This window comes from Juglans microcarpa x Juglans regia, chromosome 2S (genome assembly GCF_004785595.1).
Source record: "Juglans microcarpa x Juglans regia isolate MS1-56 chromosome 2S, Jm3101_v1.0, whole genome shotgun sequence".
NCBI lineage: Eukaryota > Viridiplantae > Streptophyta > Magnoliopsida > Fagales > Juglandaceae > Juglans > Juglans microcarpa x Juglans regia.
The window spans coordinates 5628728-5650347 of record NC_054597.1 but is presented as its reverse complement, the minus strand read 5'-3'; the positions used below and the strand labels follow the sequence as shown (position 1 = coordinate 5650347).

General features: G+C 33.2%; 2 protein-coding genes across 3 annotated transcripts; one reads left to right on the top strand and one right to left on the bottom strand.

The window, feature by feature from the left end:
• The first annotated feature begins 5008 nt into the window (after positions 1–5008).
• On the top strand, positions 5009–10862 carry LOC121252447 (E3 ubiquitin-protein ligase XBAT33-like). The gene is made up of 10 exons (XM_041152101.1): positions 5009–5555; positions 5694–5753; positions 6354–6425; positions 6655–6839; positions 7244–7404; positions 7498–7556; positions 7637–7683; positions 7774–7917; positions 9136–9227; positions 9905–10862. Exons 1-10 carry the CDS (start codon positions 5379–5381, stop codon positions 10444–10446), a joined length of 1539 nt encoding a protein of 512 aa, XP_041008035.1. The 5' UTR covers positions 5009–5378; the 3' UTR covers positions 10447–10862.
• Positions 10863–16391: 5529 nt separating this feature from the next.
• Positions 16392–17883, bottom strand: LOC121252743 (CEN-like protein 1). Of its 2 annotated transcripts, none has more exons than XM_041152528.1 (5): positions 17622–17883; positions 17329–17574; positions 17143–17204; positions 17011–17051; positions 16392–16904 (listed from the first exon to the last, which is right to left on the bottom strand). In XM_041152528.1, exons 2-5 carry the CDS (start codon positions 17527–17529, stop codon positions 16687–16689), a joined length of 522 nt encoding a protein of 173 aa, XP_041008462.1. In that variant the 5' UTR covers positions 17530–17574; positions 17622–17883; the 3' UTR covers positions 16392–16686. The 2 variants fall into 2 exon arrangements, with proteins under 2 accessions (XP_041008462.1, XP_041008463.1); XM_041152529.1 differs by having other exon boundaries at positions 17329–17498; positions 17694–17883.
• Between the last annotated feature and the right edge of the window lie 3737 nt (positions 17884–21620).

Below are 21620 nucleotides of genomic sequence, written 5' to 3'. Positions count from 1 at the left end.
TTCTCGATTTTGACTTCTTTTTTTTTTTTTTTACTTAAGAGTTAATGAAGTATATTTTAATGAGTTTGTAATTTTTTTAAAAAAATGTTTGCAAAAAAAATTTTGCACTTATTGGTGGGGGACACCTACCCAAAGTAAAAGTCAAAATAAAATTTAAAATAATATTATTTTATTATATAATTGTAAACAAATTGTTACGGAGTAGTAACTCTTTCATTTTTTAAAATTCTTGCCAGCCCTCCATCCCATCCTAACTCTTACCGATGTTTGAAAAGAAGGGCTATAATCATAAAAATATTTTATAAAAATAAATTCATAAATTGATATAATTTTATATGATCATACTTTATAATAAAAATAATTTTACAATCAAGCATATAATATCAAACTTTTATAAATTTAGTTTTATAAAATTACTTGTTATCCAAAATATTTCTCCAATGTGAGAAGGGTAGTTGTTGTTTCCGTTTCCAACTATGCATATAGGTTCAATTCTCGTCCATTAACATCACTGAGAGCACTCATAGCCCGTTCTCTATATCTCCAAATTTTGGAGAAAAATTTGGAGATTTTGCCCCAAACCCCTCCCCATTACATTCCCCATTTTGTAGTGAATGGATGAGGATGCTACAGTGGATTCCTAAATATGGGGATCGACTGTTCCTCCCCAAACCAAAATCGTTGGTTGGTTTCTAGGTTCCCTCTTGTGTCCCCTTCCTTTGACTATTTGCTGCATTCGTGGTTTTGGCCCCTCCCTCGCATCACGACCACCATCGATGACCTCATCTTCATCCTCTCATCACTGTAAGTCCAATTCCTTCTCTCGCATTCAGTTTCCCTAATCTCATGGGTTCCCCCATGCCCATTGTGTAGTCAGGACTGTTTGGCTTCCTCCATGGAGAACTCTCATCCATCTGGGATCCTCCATAGCTGCCTGCACCGAGGTTCTCTACCCCATTTGACCCCTATATTGCTCCTTCATGGCTGGATTTTGAGATCTAGGGTTTTGAAAAAAAAAAAAAAAAAAAACCTAGATTTTTCACAGGTTACCTATACGGGTTCGATTTGTGCATTTTTCTTGTTGGAAATGGGTATTGATGCTATGTCCATTGAGATTATCCGTGTTCTGTTTGGTTTGATTGCTATGTGATGTTGTGTTTGCATGTTTCGTGTGTGTTTCAATGGTATGTGTTGTATCAATGCTTTGGGTTGGTCTATGTAGACTCATTGCTATATTTTGTTTCAATGATGTGTTATGTTTCAATGCCCTTGTGTTTTGTCAATACTTATTTGTTGTTTGAATACTATGTATTGTGTGCTTTGGGTTTGTCCATGTAGACACAATGATATGTTCTGTTTCAATGTTCTATTATGTTTCAATACCCTTATGCTCTGTCAATGCTTATTTGTTGTTTGAATGCTATGTGATGTGTCATTGCTTTGGGTTGGTCTATGCAAACCCATTGCTATGGTCTGTTTCAATGATGTGTTACGTTTCAATACCATGTGTTGTGTCAATGCTTTAGGTTGGTCTGTATAGCCCCATTGCTATGGTCTGTGTAGCCTCATTGCTATGGTATGTTTCAATGATATTTAATCTTTCAACTCATCATTTGATCCGTTATCATCATTAAAAACAACTTTCAACTCATCTTCAGAGGATAAGTTAAGCAATAACTTGCAGAAGATCAAACGAGCCATTTGATGAAGTGAGTAGAAGATAAAGTCAGAAATTAAAAATTTGTAAGATGAATTATGGCTTAGGTTTAGGAGAATGTGAGAATGTGATTGTAACCAAAATGCCTATTTAAAAAAAATAAAAATTACCATTACAATAGGACGAAAAAATGTTACTATTAAAGAGAAGACAAAAAATGTTACCATTATAGAGAAGACAAAAAAAAATATCGTTAGAGAGGACAAAAAAAGTGATTTTTGAAAATAAGAGGAAAAAGATAAAAGAGTTAGTAGTTAAGAATGAAAATATAAGTGAGACAACAAAAGTAATAAAGAATGAATAGGAAAAAATTATTTAAATAGGATAGACAAAAGATATGAAATGTGATGTAGGATGTTTTTTGAAGATAGATAAAATTTGAGATAAAATTTAGGGAATGATGTATTTTAGTTAAGAAAATTTTATGAGGAAGAGGATGTGAATGCAGAAGTAGGGACACATGCATTCAGAAAATTTTATGAGGAATAGGATGTGAATGCAGTAGTAGGGACACATGCATTGAATGCAACCGACCACCCTAATGATTTCTTAGGTGTCCCCAAATAAAAAACAGAGACACGTACCAATATATTATTATTGCAAGAGTCAATGCTGATCAAATTAGATGATGATGAAACTTTGTATCTACCTATTTTGTTTGTTTATTATAATTATTAAAATACATTAATATAATGGCCAATCGATCCTAGATATTTTTGCTGTGTCCTAGTCTTGGTATTTAAATATTAAGTAAAAAAATGTGAGTGATGCCGCCAACCAGATCCAACAGATGCAGCGTCCTTTCTTGGGTCCATCTCCATGGCAGTTCCTTGGTGGTTGACGCATTTGTTGGGGGCCAAGTGTTACTTTTGTCATCGGAATTCAGAAGGTTTGAGAGTGAAGAAACCTCAGCACAGACTCGTTGTTTCCAAATTGGTATCATGGGATCTTGATTTTCTTAAAATGTATGCCTAATAATATTCTTTAAAAATTTAATATTGTCCTAATAATTTATGTCAGTATCAGTAAATATTATGAGAAATTTTATTTGCAATCCTGAGTATGAGATTGTGTTTACAATCCTATTGATGAATGAGAATAAAATGAGAAAAAATATCATTTTAAAAAAAATATTATTATAATTTTAATTTTTTTTAAACAAAACTGTATAGAACCACTTAAAAAAAATTATAATTATTAAGTAAAATCTTTTGAAAAATTTCAATTAGTGTTATTTAAAGGTTTTTACGCTAGGCACAATCCATATGTCATAATTTGATAGGTAATATTTAAATTTTTAAATTTATATTTCTTATTTATTTATATGAAATTGACATAATATTTTCGAATTAAACAAGTAGCACATTCTTTTTGTTTTTTGTCTTAAATGGATTGCCGGATTGGGCAGCCGACACTCAACGAAACGGCACCTAATCCATTGCGTAGAGTAAGAGACAAAACGGGATTTTAGGTAAACCTTAGGTATGAACAATCACAGCGTTTCAAGTGAAAGCATCAAGCTTAGATAATTTCCCAACCGTCCCCGATGATGTTTGAAGATAACTGCGGGACTTCCCATGCTCTGACTGGTTCGGCTCCTGGGCCACTGCCCATGTCCCACGTTTCGTATTTCCGATGATCGCAATATCCCATTATCGAGGATCTTGTGCAGGCCTTTATTACTTTATGGTGGGGCGATGGGCACATGATTATCGTGATATTTTTTGACGTTGATAAGTCGGACTCTGTGGATCCTACTCATCAATTACCAACGGTCCCTTGCCTTCAGAGTGGTTGATGATTACCAATACTCCATTTATGAGTATTAAGGTCCTTCAAATATAGAAATAATTTTATCACATATTATCTCAGTTTATTATTATATTTTTTAAAATTTTTTATATAAAATATAATAAGTAATTTAATTTTTTTAAATCTCAAAATAATAATAATATTATAATAATATTTTATTCAATTTTCAACTTTTATATAAAACTATCTCATCTCATCTCATCTCATCTCACTATTTAAACGAGATTTAAGTGATGTGAATAATGTACTTTACATACTGACTTAAAAATAGAATAATAATTTTTTATAGTCTTAGTTACACATACATTTATTTTTAAAAAGAAATTTATGAATTTGAGATTTTATGAAAAATTATAATTTTTAATGATAAATCCATTTTTATTTAGGCCTTAGTCATGCTATCTCTAATTAGATGAAGGATGAGCATTGGGATGAGATGCAACTTAGCACTTTGATATTTCATATATATTCACATTCAAAAGTAACAATATCTCGAATTCATGTTTTGTTTTGAAATTCGAGTTAGACATCAATTCAATCAATATCTCATTTTCTTTTTCGCGGTTTGTTCCAAGAAAGAAAGATGGGTTAAAGCAAGTTGTGCCATGGATTCTACCTCACTAAGCTCAATGCTAACCGAACTTTGTACTTTTTAAGGACTTCCTCATGTCCAATGAACGATATGTTCAAGGAAATGCTTTTGTGTAGGCCTTAAAAGAAAAAAAATCTTAATGTCATTTAGTAGGAAGAACACATTCTTAAAGAAAGATCATATACTTATAATTACTTCTTAAATGCTATGCAGACCAAATATCAAAAAGGTACATGTGTTATATAGTTTTAGACTATGTAAGTTTCGTATATTTTCTTTAAAAATCTTCATAGGAAATTTGAGACCTACGTGAAAATTTAATTTTTACTTGATAGATCTCAAATTTTTTTTTCAAAAAATAGAAAAGATTTACATAATTTAAAACTGTATCTAACATTACTCAAACTAAAAAAATAAAACTTAAGTCCTACGTAGAAACTTAGAGCACTAGTATTGGATTATGTATTTGCATATGCATCTATATATTTACATAATATGACCTTAAATTGGACTGCATTGAATTATGTATATTTAAAAATTTGCATAGCTAGGAGTAATATTTCTACAAATTTGAAAATGAATTTGTTCACTCTTCAAATTTTATTTTATTATTTTTTTTCTCTCCTCCCCCCTCTCTCTCCACCAATAGATAGAATTTTAAGAAAAAAATTCTAATAGGTGCTAAATAATAAAATTTGTAATGGTGCTAATTACAAAATATAAAAATAATAATAAAATAATAATATTTTACTAAATATATAATCTAATATAAAAGTTTTTCTTTATATATAAAATTAATCTCTAAAAAATATGATTTTGCATTTATAGAAACCAATGCTAGTGGTATTATAACAGCACATTTCTAAAACATACCCAGACGAAGAAAGGAAAGGTATTAGAGTTTTTTTCGGCTGCATTGGCACTATATATAGAGCTTGTCCTTCGGGACTTGACACCAGGCACCAGCTTTCCTCTCTCTCTCTCTCTCTCTCTCTCTCCTCTTGTATCCTTCAAACCATACCAATAATCGTCGCAGCAGAAATCCACAAGAACACAAAAGCAAACTCATACAGGTGCCACGTCATCATTTCTGCTCACCACTTCAATCTGAAAACCTGGTGTGTTGTGCCTCCCGTTGAATTTCTTAGATGCTGTCTTTGAATCTGTGCTACGACGGTTGACCTACATATATTCGTTACCATACAACGCTGTACATACAAACAAACTAAAGTGAGAGAAAGAGAGAGACCGACGGAAATGGGTAATTCGTTTGGGTGCTCTGCGTCCGGTGAGAGGTTGGTATCTGCCGCTCGAGACGGGGACGTGATCGAGGCCAAAATGCTATTGGAATGCAATCCATGCCTAGCCAAGTACTCCACCTTCGGTGGCCTTAATTCACCCCTCCATTTTGCCGCAGCCAAGGGCCACAACGAGGTCCTTTTTCTTCTTCTTCTTCTTTTTTTTTTTTTTTTTTTTGTTTTGTTATTTTCATCTAGCAGCTACCTATCGATTCCTGACTCTTTTTTTTTTTTTTTTCTTTTTGCATTCTTCTGTGTGTCTGGTTTTAAATAGATTGTGGCGTTGTTGCTTGAGAATGGAGCTGATGTGAATTCGAGGAATTACTGTGGGCAGGTACGAGATTTGGTGGTTTTCTCATCTGGGTTCTGTTTTGTGCTGCTGATTCTCTATTAGATAACACTTGTTTACGTATTTACGGATTGGGTTCTCATTTTGATTTTGAGCGAAATTTCGGAGATTGGTATGAATTTTCTTGATTGCCTTCAATTTGCTGGCTTTGATGGGTATTGGAGTTTGAAATTCGAAGTGGAAGCCTTGGATAGATTTGAGACGAATTTAAATTTAGTAGTCGGAGACCCGCACATATAATACCACTCTAGCTTTTTTTCCCCTCCTCTGATTTGTCTAATTCAGAACTTAGGATTGGATAAAATTGTGTGCAAGCAAACGTTGCCTTTTGAAACCCGTAGTTTGCTCTTCAATACGCAACATATTACTGGATCTTTGATGAATCTCATCGATAAGAGCGTTTAATATGAAATGCTGCTGAATCAATTAAGAATAAATTTTAGCAGCCCCGTAATCTAAACTAATGTGATTAATAATGCCACTTATCTTGTTGAAATGACTAACTAATGCGATTAATAATGCCACTGATCTTGTCGAAATGACTTGTGTCATTGCCGTGACTATTGTTTGCATTTGTATTTGAAGACGGCTCTAATGCAAGCATGCAGATATGGGCATTGGGAAGTTGTGCAGACTCTTCTTCTCTTCAGATGCAATGTGAGTTTAGTTTGTACTTTTAAACTTAAAACTATATCAGAGCTTTCAAAAATTTTCTTTTTCGTTAATTTACTAGTGTAATCCTAAGTCCATGGGGTTGGTCAAAGCTTCGATATGGGATTTAATGATTTTATCCTTAAAAGTTGTGTTCTTTTCTGCTCATATTTGCCGCCGTTCATCAAGAATAAATTGACTTTGAAACATTGTTTTGAACTGTCACTTATTACAGGTGACAAGGTCGGACTATCTCAGTGGGAGGACAGCTCTCCATTTTGCTGCTGTAAGTGGCCATGCAAGATGCATAAGACTTGTTGTGGCCGACTTTGTTCCAAGTGCTCCTTATGAAGCTATAAATGCACAGACAGACAGTGATAGAGGTGATGGTACAGATGTTAAGAACAAAAATGACCAAAGGTGTGGGGCTTGAACTGATTCATTATATCTATTTGCCGAGGATTTTAAAACTGCAATTGGTAATAAGATGAGTTTCCTTCTGTTTGTAAAGATTTTTTAAAGCTTAAATCCAGCAATAGAAGACTACCCACTGAACTAGAAAATACCTGAGGCATGCCCTTATCTGAATTCCTACTGGAAGCTTTGTCACATAGATTTATTGAATGGAATTTTGTAATATTGCTTTTTGTTTCTATGGTTTTTCATGTCTGATCCTGTACAACCTTTAATATCACTATTTTTCCCATTGTTCAAGCTATCATCAGATAAGATCTCTCTGGCCATTCATGATTATTATGGATGCTATAGACTCATTCTATCTGTAGCTTTTATTCCTACTATTTATTTATTTTTGTCCTCTGCAGTGCTTTATCAAAGTTTGTAAATAAGGCAGCTGATGGTGGTATCACCAGTCTTCACATGGCTGCATTGAATGGGTATTTCGATTGTGTACAACTCCTTCTCAACCTTCATGCAAATGTTTCAGCTGTGACGTGTCATTATGGAACGTCCATGGATTTGATAGGTAGGTATGCCCTGTGCTGAATTTTGGTACCTTATATCTCTGTGGTTTCTTCTTGTCCATGCTTCAAACTGAATTAGAAGTACATAAATCCAGGAGCCGGAAGCACTCCATTGCACTATGCTGCTTGCGGGGGAAATTTGAAATGCTGTCAGGCAAGATTATAATAGCCTTGATGGTTACTTATTTGTGGTCTCTCTTGAATTTGAATGATGTTGTTCTCTCTCTTCTTCAGGTCCTCCTTGCAAGAGGCGCCAGTAGGATTACCTTGAATTGCAATGGGTATAATTTCTGAGCTGGCCTTCTGGTGTTTAGTCTTAGTATTATGTACTCTATATGACCTGGATGAAGGAAACTTATCTATTCTTTCAGGTGGCTTCCTATTGACGTCGCCAGGATGTGGGGGCGTCATTGGCTTGAACCTCTACTGGCACCCGATTCTAACTTGATAGTACCAACATTCCCTTCTTCTATATACCTATCCTTGCCTCTCTCGAGCGTACTTAACATAGCACGGTAATATTGCTATTAGTTATACCTATGGATGCATCTCATGACTTGGAAAGGTGCTGTATTATAATTTATGTGAACAAATTGTGGAGTTTGGCATTGAATAATCCACTTTATAGAGGTTTCTTTGGTTTTAGCTGGATGTCATTCATGGTCTTCATTGGGTACTTGGTAGCTGACAATGAGGTCCTTAGCTCTGGGTGGAATCCTTCTTTATGTCAGTAGTATAAGACACATATGATATACATTCATCATGCTTAACACCCTTTTACCATCAAGGGTGTTAGATTAGTGGTGAGAGACTTACATCCATGTGGTTTGATAGATGGAAGGTTATGGGTTTAAGTCACAATGGACACGATGGTAAGGAGATTAGACTCATGCCCATTATCCATGCTTCCCGACTTCATACTGCTATTTCCTTTGTAGGACTAAGGTCAGGTTATTGCTCAATTTTGTCTTAAGGAAGTGCTTGCAGTTTCCCACCATCCTCCCGAGGGTCTCCAGTGAGTAAGGATGCTACTATAGTTACAATAAAAAGGAAGATACCAACCTCTGGTTGCACCTTCCTTGCCCATTTTGCTAAGGAAAAAAAAAAGAATTAACACCATTCTCTTTCCCTCGTGAGCAGTTTATGGCACACTAGGTGGAATTCCCCCTGTGCAGGGCAATGTGTTATTATAATTACCAAAAAAAGTACTTTTTTAGCAGGGACGTCCCTTGTCTTCAAATCATGAAAGGTTGGAAGATTAGGAAGCTTCCTTCGTTTGCAGATATTAGATGAATCTCATTGTAGTTCTGCAGTTTAGATGAGTCCATTAATCTTTCTAACTGATCACCAGAAAATCTGGAAACAGTTGACCTTATTTTTTGTTTTTTTGAAATGGTAACAAAAAAGAATGTCTGGGAAGCTTTACCAAGTTCGAATACTTGAAATTGGCATACGTAAGCTCATAGTATCTGAGGTGTCGTTTAAAATTGTATATCTTTTAAACACTTTGTGGGGATTTCTATTTTGGTGTTTTGGGGGGGGGGGGGGGGGGGGGGGGGGGGGGGGGGGGGGGGGGGGGGGGGGGGGGGGGGGGGTGTTAGACCACGTCTTTTGTTTCTTGGAAACTACCGAGAAAGCAACCTGCTCTTCACTTTTGAGACGCCAATATAATGATGTTGAAGATTCACTTATCAATAATGAAACTAAGATGATACCTTGTGAATCCTCTGCAGAGAGTGTGGATTGCAGTCCTCAACAACCTCCTCTGATGACACTGATGTCTGTGCTGTCTGCTTGGAGAGAGCATGTTCTGTGGCTGCCGAAGGTCTGTTTCCTTTTCTCCTTGTCCGTCTTCTTTATTATTCTTTTAAATGTGCAGCCATACATCTGAATACTAATTCATAGCATTATGAGTATGAAACTATAGAAGTTGTTGATCCGAGGTAGGAAAATTAGAATTTCCACCTTGATCCTTTCACTCTTTTGCTTGGAGCTGAAGCCCTTCTCAGCTACTTTGTGGATATATCATGCTGGAGAAGGATAGTAATACAGATTCATCTTGCAGCTTCTATTTATTCAGAATACGCAACGAATTATAGTTATATCTTTTAAGATAGACGAGTGAGTTTATCATCTAGGTTGGCTAAATCTGGCTAACTGATTGTTGGTTTGATCGTGTAAAATCTGTGATCATTTCAATGTAAAATATTTAATTGGTTAAAGCAGTAAGGAAGACCTCATTAAAGAATTATATATATTTTTTATATCTCTTCCTAAGAAGGTATACCTATGCCTATTGTACCTTCCACTACCATTGATATCGTTTGTGATTTAGAAAAGTAAGTGAAATAAAATTTCTTTTACATATGATTTTCCAAATCTGTTTTGGGATTAACTATTAAAATGTCGAAACATGCAGTTCTTTCAGTCCATAAGACAAATTAATCCTTTCAATTACTTCGTGGCACTTACACTTAATCATTGGTGGATGTAAAATTTCAGGATGTGGACATGAGCTTTGTGTAAAATGCGCTCTCTATCTTTGCTCGACATGCAACATTCCTTCTGAATTGGTGGGCCCACCTGGGTCCATTCCTTGCCCTCTCTGCAGATATGGAATTATCTCTTTCATCAAATTGCCAGGTTCCCCAGCAAAAGAAAATAAACTACATATTTCCCTTGGCCTCTGTACCCCATGCATGCTTCACACTCGTGACCCTGACTGTCAATCTCCAGTTCGTGCACCAGAGATCCGAAAGAACCGTGTGGCTTCAGTTTCTTCAGATCTATTATGTCCAGTCACTTGTAGCCCATTTCCTTCTGTTGCCATTCCTTTATGTACCTGCAATGATGGTCCATGCCCATCATTTGAACCGCGGGAGGTGGAAACACAAGATCAATCACCCCGTCGTTCACAAGCAATGTCAATGGATCAAGATAAGATGGATGGGTCAAGATTGGAGAGAACTAGTTGTTCAAGCATGTTTTGGGGTAGAAGAAGCTGTAGCAGAGAGCATCAGTGCAACTCTGAAATTAATGCTTGACAAGTTCAGTTGTTGGAGGATGGTCCATACTTCTCTTCTCATGGATAGATTTTTTGTTTTTTTTTTTTTTTTTTAACATAATTTGCAGTGGTGCCAATGCAATCCGAGGTTGTGTCTGATCTCATCTGTCCCAAAAATGATGATTATACATAAATCCATGTTTGCATCCGGTATTTGTTCGGTTGGCTACATGGTGACAGATGGGTCTTTTGCATCATTGTCATTTAGACCACATTTTGGGATTGCTTTTTTTTTTTTTTTTTTTAGAGGAGGGGTTGTGGAAATTATATGTTGGGATTGTAATCGAGTGTAATTGAATGTCATGGAAGAACAGGAATGATTTTCTTACCAAAAAAAAAAAAAATACCAGGCGGGTTGTATCCTAAGTTAATTATCCGAAACTTTAGTGTTCGGTACAATCAACGTTTGTTTTTGTCAAACAACGTAATAAGCTGCAGGGTTACGAGCAGTTGATTTCATCATCGCAATATTTTCTTTTATTTCTCATGTAACTTTCCGAATATACGAGGAATAATAATAAATAATTAAAGAATAAGATCCTCTGCTCTGCTTAAGCCCTGCTAATTAATATATATATTTCTTTATTTTTCTATTTATATTTATTTATTTATATGTTTTCCTAAGAGTTTTGCTACGATACAATCGAGTTGGCCCCAACATTACGAATAATAACTTTTTTCTTTCCAACTGACACTTGAAATGCCGAAGACTCTTCTTCTTTTTTTTTTTTTTTTCTTTTTTTTTTAAATATATATATAGAGAAAAAAAAAAGTAATACTATATATATTTTTATGATGTGCAAGTCAACGCACTCCTTTTGAAAAAAGTGAAATTTATCATTAAAAAAATAATATTTTTTAGTAGATCTCAGATTTATCTATTTTTTTAAAGAGAAATATTATAAACATAAATGAATTACAAAACATTAATCCTACAAACTGATGTGACATGATGTGATTCGTCAGATTGTAAAATTTTTATTGTAAAGTAGATCTAACGGGTTATATAAAACCATATCAGTTTGTGAGATTACTTTTGTGTATGTAGCAGTACTATTTTTTCAAAGAGGAGTGACACATCTATAAAGGAATTGCACAAAAACTAAAGTAATGTTTTGAAAAAAAATGAGATTCACTATTAAAAAAATAACATTTTAAAGTGGGTTTCATATTTATCTATTTTTTTAAAGGAAAATACTCTAACCACAAATGAATTACATAAAAGTAATCCTACAAACTGATGTGGCATGATGTGATTTGTCAGATTGTAAAATTATTTTTATTGTATAGTAGATCTAACGGATTACATGAAACCATATCAGTTTGTGAGATTACTTTTGTGTAATTTTTGTGTATGTCGTAGTACTATTTTTTCAAAGAGGAGTGCTACATCTATAAAAGAATTGCACAAAAACCAAAGTAATTTTTTGAAAAAAAATGGGATTAACTATTAAAAAAATGACATTTTAAAGTGGGTTTCATATTTATCTATTTTTTTAAAAGGAAAATACTCTAACCACAAATGAATTACACAAAAGTAATTCTACAAACTGATGTGGCATGTCAGATTGTAGAATTATTTTTATTGTATAGTAGATCTAACAGGTTACATGAAACCATGTCAGTTTGTGAGATTACTTTTGTGTAATTTTTGTGTATGTCGTAGTACTATTTTTTCAAAAAGAAGTGCTACATCTATAAAGGAATTGCACAAAAACTAAAGTAATTTTTTGAAAAAAAGTGACTCACCAAAAAAAAAATGACGTTTTAAAGTGGGTTTCATATTTATCTATTTTTTTAAAGGAAAATACTCTAAGCACAAATGAATTACATAAAAGTAATCCTACAAACTGATGTGGCATGATGTGATTCGTCATATTGTAAAATTATTTTTATTGTATAGTAGATCTAACGGGTTACATGAAATCATGTCAGTTTGTGAGATTATTTTTATGTAAATTTTGTGTATGTCATAATACTATTTTTTTCAAAGAGGAGTGCTATATCTATATAAGAATTGCACAAAAATCAAAGTAATTTTTTGAAAAAAAATGGGATTCACCATTAAAAAATGACTTTTTTAAGTGGGTTTAAGTTTTATCCATTTTTTTTAAAAAGGAAATACTCTAATCACAAATGAATTACACAAAGGTAATTCTACAAACTGATGTGGCATTATGTGATTCGTCAGATTGTAAAATTATTTTTATTGTAAAGTAGATATAACAGGTTACATGAAAACATGTCAGTTTGTAAGATTATTTTTATGTAATTTTTGTGTATGTAGCAGTACTATGTTTTCAAAGAGGAGTGCTACGTATATAAAGGAATTGCATAAAAACCAAAGTAATTTTTTGAAAAAAAGTGAGATTCACTATTTAAAAAATGACTTTTTAAGTGGGTTTCAGATTTATCCATTTTTTTAAAAGAAAATACTCTAACCACAAATGAATTATACAAAGGTAATCCTACAAACTGATGTGACATAATGGGATTCGTCAGATTGTAAAGTTTCTTTTATTGTAAAGTAGATCTAACGGGTTACATGAAATCATATCAGTTTGTGAGATTATTTTTATGTAATTTTTGTGTATGTAGCAGTACTATTTTTTCAAAGATGAGTGCTACACTTATAAGGGAATTGTACAAAAATCAAAGTAATTTTTTGAAAAAAAGTAGGATTTACCATTAAAAAAATGACTTTTTTAAATGGGTTTCAAATTTATCAATTTTTTTTAAAGAGAAATACTCTAACCACAAATGAATTACACAAAGGTAATCCTACAAACTAATGTGACATGATATGATTCATCAGATTGTAAAGTTATTTTTATTGTAAAGTAGATCTAACGGGTTACATGAAACTATGTCAGTTTGTGAAATTATTTTTATGTAATTTTTGTGTATGTAGCAGTACTATTTTTTCAAAGATGAGTGCTACATTTATAAAGGGAATTGCACAAAAATCAAAGTAATTTTTTGAAAAAAAATGAGATTTACCATTAAAAAAAATGACTTTTTTAAGTGGGTTTCAAATTTATCAATTTTTTTTAAAGAGAAATACTCTAACCACAAATGAATTACACAATGGTAATCCTACAAACTAATGTGGCATGATATGATTCATCAGATTGTAAAGTTATTTTTATTGTAAAGTAGATCTAACGGGTTACATAAAACCATGTTAGTTTGTGAGATTACTTTTATGTAATTTTATGTATATAGCAGTACTATTTTTTCAAATAGGAGTGCTACATCTGTAAAGGAATTGCACAAAAATCAAAGTAATTTTTTGAAAAAAAGTGGGATTGACCATTGAAAAAATGACTTTTTAAGTGAGTTTTAGATTTATCCTTTTTTTTAAAGGGAAATACTATAACTACAAATAAATTACATAAAGGTAATTCTACAAACTGATGTGGCATGATGTGATTCGTCAGATTATAAAGTTATTTTTATTGTGAAGTAGATCTAACGAGTTACATGAAATCATATCAGTTTGTGAGATTACTTTTGTGTAATTTTTGTGTATGTAGCAGTACTATTTTTTCAACGATGAGTGCTACATCTATAAAGGAATTGCACAAAAATCAAAGTAATTTTTTGAAAAAAAGTGAGATTCACCATTAAAAAAAATGACTTTTTTAAGTAGGTCTCAGATTTATCCATTTTTTTTAAAGAAAAATACTCTAACCACAAATGAATTACACAAAGGTAATCCTACAAATTGATGTGACATGATGTGATTCGTCAAATTGTAAAGTTATTTTTATTGTAAAGTAGATCTAACGGGTTACATGAAACTATGTCAATTTGTGAGATTACTTTTGTGTAATTTTTGTGTATGTAGCAGTACTATTTTTCAAAGAGGAGTGCTACATCTATAAAAGAATTGCATAAAAACCAAAGTAATTTTTTGAAAAAAAGTGAGATTCACCATTAAAAAAATAAATTTTTTAAGTGGGTTTCAGATTTATCCATTTTTTTAAAGGGAAATACTCTAACCACAAATGAATTACACAAACGTAATTCTACAAACTGATGTGGTATGATGTGATTCGTCAGATTGTAAAATTATTTTTATTGTAAAGTAGTTCTAACGGGTTACATGAAACTATGTCAGTTTATGAAATTACTTTTGTTTAATTTTTGTATATGTAGCTATACTATTTTTTCAAAGAGGAGTGCTACATCTATAAAGGAATTGCACAAAAATCAAAATAATTCCATAGACTGACGTGACTCTATTTGATCCATTAGATCTAGTTTACAATAAAAGTAATTTTACAATCTGATGAACCATATCAAACCACGTCAATTTGTAAGATTACTTTTATATAATCTTTTTATGACTAGTGTATTTTCTTTTTTCAAGAGGAATATGTGGGAGTTGCATACCTTATTATTGTAAATATCATTTTCTTTTAAAAAAAAATGCTTTAAGAACCACCAAGTTTTTGACATAAAGCAATGAAATATTTCTTTCTTTCTTTTTATTTTTTTTCTTTTTTACGTGAACTCTAATTAAAGCAGGTCTTATATGGAATCATCGCTAGTAAGTAAATTTGGATATTAGATTTCACCCAGTAGATAATATTGCTCTTCAGGAATATATTTTCCTAATGTTTTGCCCACAACCAATCGAGAAGTGCTATGTAATTAAAAGAAATTTTATAAAATTAAATTCACAAATTAATCTAACTCCATATGATCAATAAAAATAATTTTATAATTTAATATATCATATTAAATCACGTTAATTTATAAATATTTATTTTATACAATCAAGTATTTCTTCAATCCATATATAAAGTGGCTTCAAATTATATAGCATAATTGATAATTTTTTGCTCGAAAACAGCTAAAAAATCTCGTGTAATGTCATATATCTGGAGACGATTGGTAAAGAGCACCTTAAAATTCTCCTTTCAGATCAAAGCAAAGTAATGATAATCCAAAAAAAAAAAAAGGAAGTGTGACACGTTCTTCTTATTCTTAATAGAACGATCGACTTAGAACAAACCAATTCATGCCACGTGCCCACTACCTGCAAAAGTTATGATGCCATGTCGTCTGATCCTTAGAAGAAACTTTATAAGCGATGGACCATAAAATTCACAAAACTCTAGCCGTAGAGGAAAAAAAATATTAAAAAAATACAGCCGCCTACGCTGACTCGGATGCACAGTATTAAATACGGCACGTCGTACGTACGAAAGGAGATATCTATGATTCACGAAGATAAGCTGCGTTGTGATGTTGAGTTATAAAATAATAATATTTTATAGGTTTTATTAGAATGAATTTAATTTTGTTGGAGGTAGTTTTAATTTTTTAGATTGAAATATTTGAAGTAAGTTAAAATGAGTTTAACTTTTTTTTATGGTAAGTTGAAAAAATAATAAATCTTATCAATAATTAGTTTGAGATGTAAATGAGATAAAATATCTTAAGTTCAGATAAGCAGACCCAGCCCACCAAAGAGCCCAGATGAGAGGGGGGGAGGGACAAGAAAAGATAAGGTGTCAAGAGAAAAAGTAAGAAAAATATAAAAATAGATGAGAGAGCAAGAAAAGGGTAATCATTCCTTATCATTGTAGGGAGTCACATAAAAAGAGAAATTAGATCAAAGGTGACGATTGCTAGACAACTTTAAAGAGACTTTTTCTTCAACAGTTTCTTCAACCTCGTAATCGGGATTCTAGAGAAAAGACTTCCTCCAGCAAATAGATTCTAGATCTCCATTGTATAGTGAAGATGAAAGATTACGAGAAACTGTAAAATAAGCATATTATAACAAATTTCTCCTCCTCAAATATCCCGTGGACATAGACAATATGTCGAATCACGTAAATCGATGCCTCTCTTTATTTTCTTTACACTTATTTTTTTTTCACTATTATGAATATACGCACCGACACCGTACAGCCGCATCAAACCATTATCGAGGGTTCCAAATCACACAAATCGAGACCTAAATCTTCACAGCGGACCGAAAAGGACTCTTTCTATCATTTCGGCCTATTGTGTGGTTTTTTTGGTATCAAAAAGATGAATTGAGTTGGTTCAACAACCAAGACAGCACTATATACCCCGTGCCAGACTCTAAAACTATGGTGATAAGACTCGCAACATGGAAACTGAAAACAATCTTTATATATGGCTGATAGAGGAAGACGTCCCATTATTATTCTTATGATTTATTCTATCTTTGCTTGAATCATCTTCTTCTTGCAGCAGTTTCTCTCTGTGCATTGAAGTACACTGCAGCCACTGGTAGACCCAAACCATTCTCTTCTGAGAATTTTCTTGTGTTGAAATGGTCTCTTGTGGCTGGAGGCCTCACTGTTTGTCTTCCTCTCTGCTTGAACAACAAGAAGACGTACCTATGGATGCCAACTGCTGGCTTCGGAGACTCATAGGCCACAGTTTCTTTTCCTGTTTAAATCAAAAGCGATTATCATGGGCTGTTGATTTAAGTAATAATTAACCATTCTTCAATGATCATGCAATGTCATGGAATGGTAAATAAAAGAAAACTCACCAAAAGAAGCATCAGTGGTGCCAGGAATATCTGTAACCATCCTGAAAGATATATTCAAGTAACATATCAAAAAATCAGCAAATCTGATATTGAAGGCAGTGCACAAAAAGAACTAGAGCTGATTATACAAACCAGTGGAGATGTTCTCTTAAATTTGGATCGCTAGGGGTTGGAGCATCCGGGTCTGTCATAATCTTCAAGAAAAGAGAGAAGAAAGAGGTTGACATGAACAGAATCAGTAGCATTAGAAGTAGAGCAGGAAAACAAAAAAGAAAAAAAAAAGAACGCAACATAATGGCCAATTAGTTTTGAACTCACTAGTGTATAAGCAATCCTCATGTCGTCCCCACCAATCTCTGCTCGGGGTTTAGATATAATGACAGAAGGCATAAGCTCATGGCCATTGGCAACCTTTTTGCTAGAGTTGTAGATTACATTCATTCTAACACTTGGGGTGAAACTGTCAACCACCTCTCCCACCACTCTCCCTACAGTTAATGGTTCCATGAGCTTTGACATTAAGAAAAAAATGCTACCTTATGTGTGTGTGTGTGTGTGTGAGAGAGAGAGAGAGAGAGAGAGAGAGAGAGAGGGGGGGGGGGGGGGGTGGGGGGCGGGAGAAGTGCTTTGTTGTAATGTCGATGCAATAAGAATGTCAATATGAGAAGGGTTTTTATAGGCACCATGAAGATATTAAAGCTCTTGAATTCATAGAAAAAAGGAAGAAAAAACTTAAAAGCTGTCTGTATAGGGTAAGGACGTGTGTCGAGCTTCCGAACCGAGTTGTCTCTTTTCAGGAGTATGGGAAGGATGGCACTACAGATCGAAGAAGGTTAATTCGCTGAGTTTGTACTAAGATATCCCTGTTCTCAAAAAGCAGCTTAAAGCTATACGTATTTGTTCAGGTCATGAGTAGTCTTGCAGAATCTAAACATGTCTTTCGCTTATTGGTGTTTACGTACGTGAATGGAGAATAATACAACTTTCGAATTCCCCGGCCACTAAAAAACAATATCTTAGGCAAATGGGAATTCAGCTTTTCTTTTGAGGTGTTTGTAGGGGTCAAATCAGTAACTATAATCTTAAGATAAGATTGAAAATCAAGTTAAAAGATAAAATCAATAAAAGATATGACAATTGGATTCAAACTCTTAAAAAAAAGTGAATTTAGATTCTTAAAAAGAAAATGACTCCAAGAAAATATATTTCTAAATATAAGAGGAGATCTCCCGCAAAACAAACGGACTCTCCGTAAGCTATCTATACAAAAACTCCCTATGCCCAAACTCCACCACAACTCCAAAGAATTTTTCCTAAATTTCTCTATTGTATTGAGTGATAAGTGAGCCATGAGAGATTCTAAAATTATTAATCATAGTGGATACCGCTCCAAACAATCCGTGGACATAGGCATTATGTTGAATCACGTAAGTCTCTGTCTCTTTTTATTTACTTTTATTTGCTTATTTATATTTTATTATATGAATGAACATGAAAATCATTGTATCGAAGTCCAAATCATCTCGTGAGCCGGAGCTAATTCTTTCCTCCCTTCCGGTTTGTTGTGCAAATTAAGACATTAACAATTGACGCCATCTGTGGGATGAAGAAATCTTCTGCACTGGAATTGGGAGAAGGATATTCTCCGACTCATGAGATTGTCTTCAAAAAACCATATAAGATCTCCTCAACTTTGCTATTTCCTATAATTTATTCTCCTAACACTACAGCGAATGGTAAAAAAACCAAAACAAAACAAAAAACAAAGGAAGTAGATCGTTGGCAACATGCACTACGAACATACTCTAGACCCCCACTGTGATTTGAAAAAGTTTCTCTCTCGGATTTTCAAGCAAACGAAGATGATTATAATATGCAAGTGTGGTTGTCAAACCAAGCACTTGCCTATTTATCATCTTTACAATGCATGAAAAAATTCCCTCTAACATAATCTGGCTTTGATACCACTGTTGAATAATGAAGAATAATTAGAAACGAAATTTGGCAATATGGTGACACTCTTGTAAGGGTATTTGTCCCAAAAGTTGGTGATAAATAAAGATAATTGAGTGAATTGATTTGTGCACCAATGACCCCCTATTTATAGGCCATCATGCACCGGTTGGCAAATGACACAACTATTGGTAACCCAATGGTAAGCAAAGGTCACAACCTTAAGAAGTGGCACAACCTTTTGACTAAATCAAAAGGTTGTGTCTCTTGACACTTTCTTAAACATCACCTCTCATGGAAACCATCACCATGTTAGAGGGTGTCATTCCAAGGAGTACACCGTTTGGTGATTACACCCCTTAGAATTACCTGTTTTTCCTTTTGTTATTGAGTTCTAAGTACTTAATTTAGAAATTCAACCACATTAATACTTAAGACTAACTTCCTTCTATACTAGACCAATGTATCATTTTTTTGGTTATGCAGTTCAGATGATATTAGATGAGATGTTTTGTTGAAAGTTGAATAAAATATTGTTATAATATTATTATTTTTTTAGATTTGAAAAAGTTAAATTGTTTATTATATTTTATATGTGAGTTTGAAAAAATTATAATGATTATATGAGATAGATGAGATGAGATAGTTTAGTTTTGTATAACCAAACTAGCCCTTAATTGGCATCGGGTGTTCGAAAACAAAATTCCGACTAATTCTGAGAGTGCACATGCTCTTGAAAAAGAATTTTCTGTAAATGCACCTCTAAAAATTTAACGGGAAGCTCCCAAATTTGATAGCTCGTAGAAATTGTTTACACTTAAAAGGATTTGATCCAGCTTAGATATAGAGGGAGCATATCACCAAGATCAAGTCCTTATTAACAATCGGTAAAAGAATTTAATGGTTGATGCTATGATCATGGAAACGACAACTATTAATTATATCCCTTATTCTACATATATAATGGGATTCATCATTCAGTCCCGGGAAAATGACAATACGTACAAACAAGGAGCCCTTATAATAAACTAGTTAATTTGTACGTTTAAGTATATGTACACGCCACCCTACCTGATTGATCTGCATGCAACCAGCTTATCCGACCAATGAATTGAATTTTGATCAGCAGAAAAGAACGTCATCCCAATCTCATGATTAATACGCCCTCAAAGGAAATTGGAGGTTTTAGAAGTTTCAAAACCAAATTGAACAGCCTTGTAAAGATGGATGTCATTTTCCAAAGAAAATTCACAGTACTTCATTCATCAACTCAAAGAAAAAGCAAGCTAGCACGAACATTAATGACACCATACAATTACATCTCAAGATCAAAATCAGTGGTGTTGTAGCTAGGTACGTCGTACGTAACTCCACATGATAAATAGACGTTCAAACGACCATGATGAGGAGAAACCCAGCCACACAAAACATGATGCATGCCTTGTCATCCCCTACGATAATTATTCCACGCCTCCCCAACCATAGGATGGAGGCCACCTTTTCCATCTGAGCCCTCAAAGGTATAGCTATAGGATTCTCGATCGAACATCAATGTCAGTTAGCCTTAGTTCGGGCATTGAGGTACCGAATATTTTATTTATTATTACTATTTAGTTAGCCTTATTACTATTTATTATTTATTATTTAATTTGTTTATTACTATTTATAAAATATTTAAAAATATCTTATTACTCAAATACAACCTTAACTTGTCGCATGCGGAAAACGAAAAAAAGTACTTTTTTTTTTTAATTTACACGCAAAAGCAGCACATGCAAAAAGACCAAAGTCCAAATTAAAAGAATTTGGAGGATGCAGATCAGAGACCTATAGCTAGTCCGATATCGGTCTGAAATGGGTGAATGCAGGAATAAACCTGTCCATGCCTGACACGTCTTCGATCGAGCTCCTGATAATTACAATAGTGTGATGATAGGCTGCCATCAGCAGTGACAGATGGCGGGCCGCTGGATAAAATTCATCTTTTTTGTTCTTTTTTGTTTTTTCTAAACATCTTTAAATATTAAAAAAAAAAAAATCAATATATTAATATCCACTTTTTTAATTAATAAGTAAAAAGATTTAATATATGAGTAATTAAAATGAGAGAATGAAAATAAAAAGACATATTAACATAATTTATTATAAAAATGTTTGCCAATAATTTCATGCGAAATGCAAAAGAGCTTTCCTGTTATTCCTCGACCAATCGACACAATGCTTTCACTTCCTCAATCATCGGAGTAAAAACAAGGGGCGTTTGACATGACGTCTCTCTCACTTTTAATAACAGATTTGGAATATTATATGAGATGAATTGTGAATAATATTATATTATAGATTTATTGGAATGGATTTAATTTTTTTAGATTAAGATGTGTTTAATTTTTTAGATTGATATGTATAAAATAAGTTGATATGATTTTAACTCTTTTTTATAAGAAATTAAAAAAATAATAGATTTTATTAATAATTAATTGGAGATATCATGAGCATTTCTCTGTCAAATTAGCCATTAAGTCGTTCCATTAGACCCGTAGAATAATTGACAGTGAAAATAAAAGTAACGGCAATTACTTATACAGCTTCAGCATCAGTAAGTATCTCACGCTTCTTTTAAAAAAATATTAGCTACAAATTTTAAATAAACAAATTAC

Excerpts from the sequence above, each read along its gene's own strand:
- LOC121252743 (XM_041152528.1), bottom strand. The coding sequence starts at position 17,529 with ATGTCAAAGCTCATGGAACCATTAACTGTAGGGAGAGTGGTGGGAGAG. Across the intron at positions 17,205-17,328 it reads TGAGGATTGCTTATACACTA|ATTATGACAGACCCGGATGC; the intron begins GTGAGTTCAAAA and ends CTTTTCTTGAAG. Across the intron at positions 16,905-17,010 it reads CACCACTGATGCTTCTTTTG|GAAAAGAAACTGTGGCCTAT; the intron begins GTGAGTTTTCTT and ends TGATTTAAACAG.
- LOC121252447 (XM_041152101.1), top strand. The coding sequence starts at position 5,379 with ATGGGTAATTCGTTTGGGTGCTCTGCGTCCGGTGAGAGGTTGGTATCT. Across the intron at positions 5,556-5,693 it reads CAGCCAAGGGCCACAACGAG|ATTGTGGCGTTGTTGCTTGA; the intron begins GTCCTTTTTCTT and ends GGTTTTAAATAG. Across the intron at positions 5,754-6,353 it reads CGAGGAATTACTGTGGGCAG|ACGGCTCTAATGCAAGCATG; the intron begins GTACGAGATTTG and ends TTGTATTTGAAG.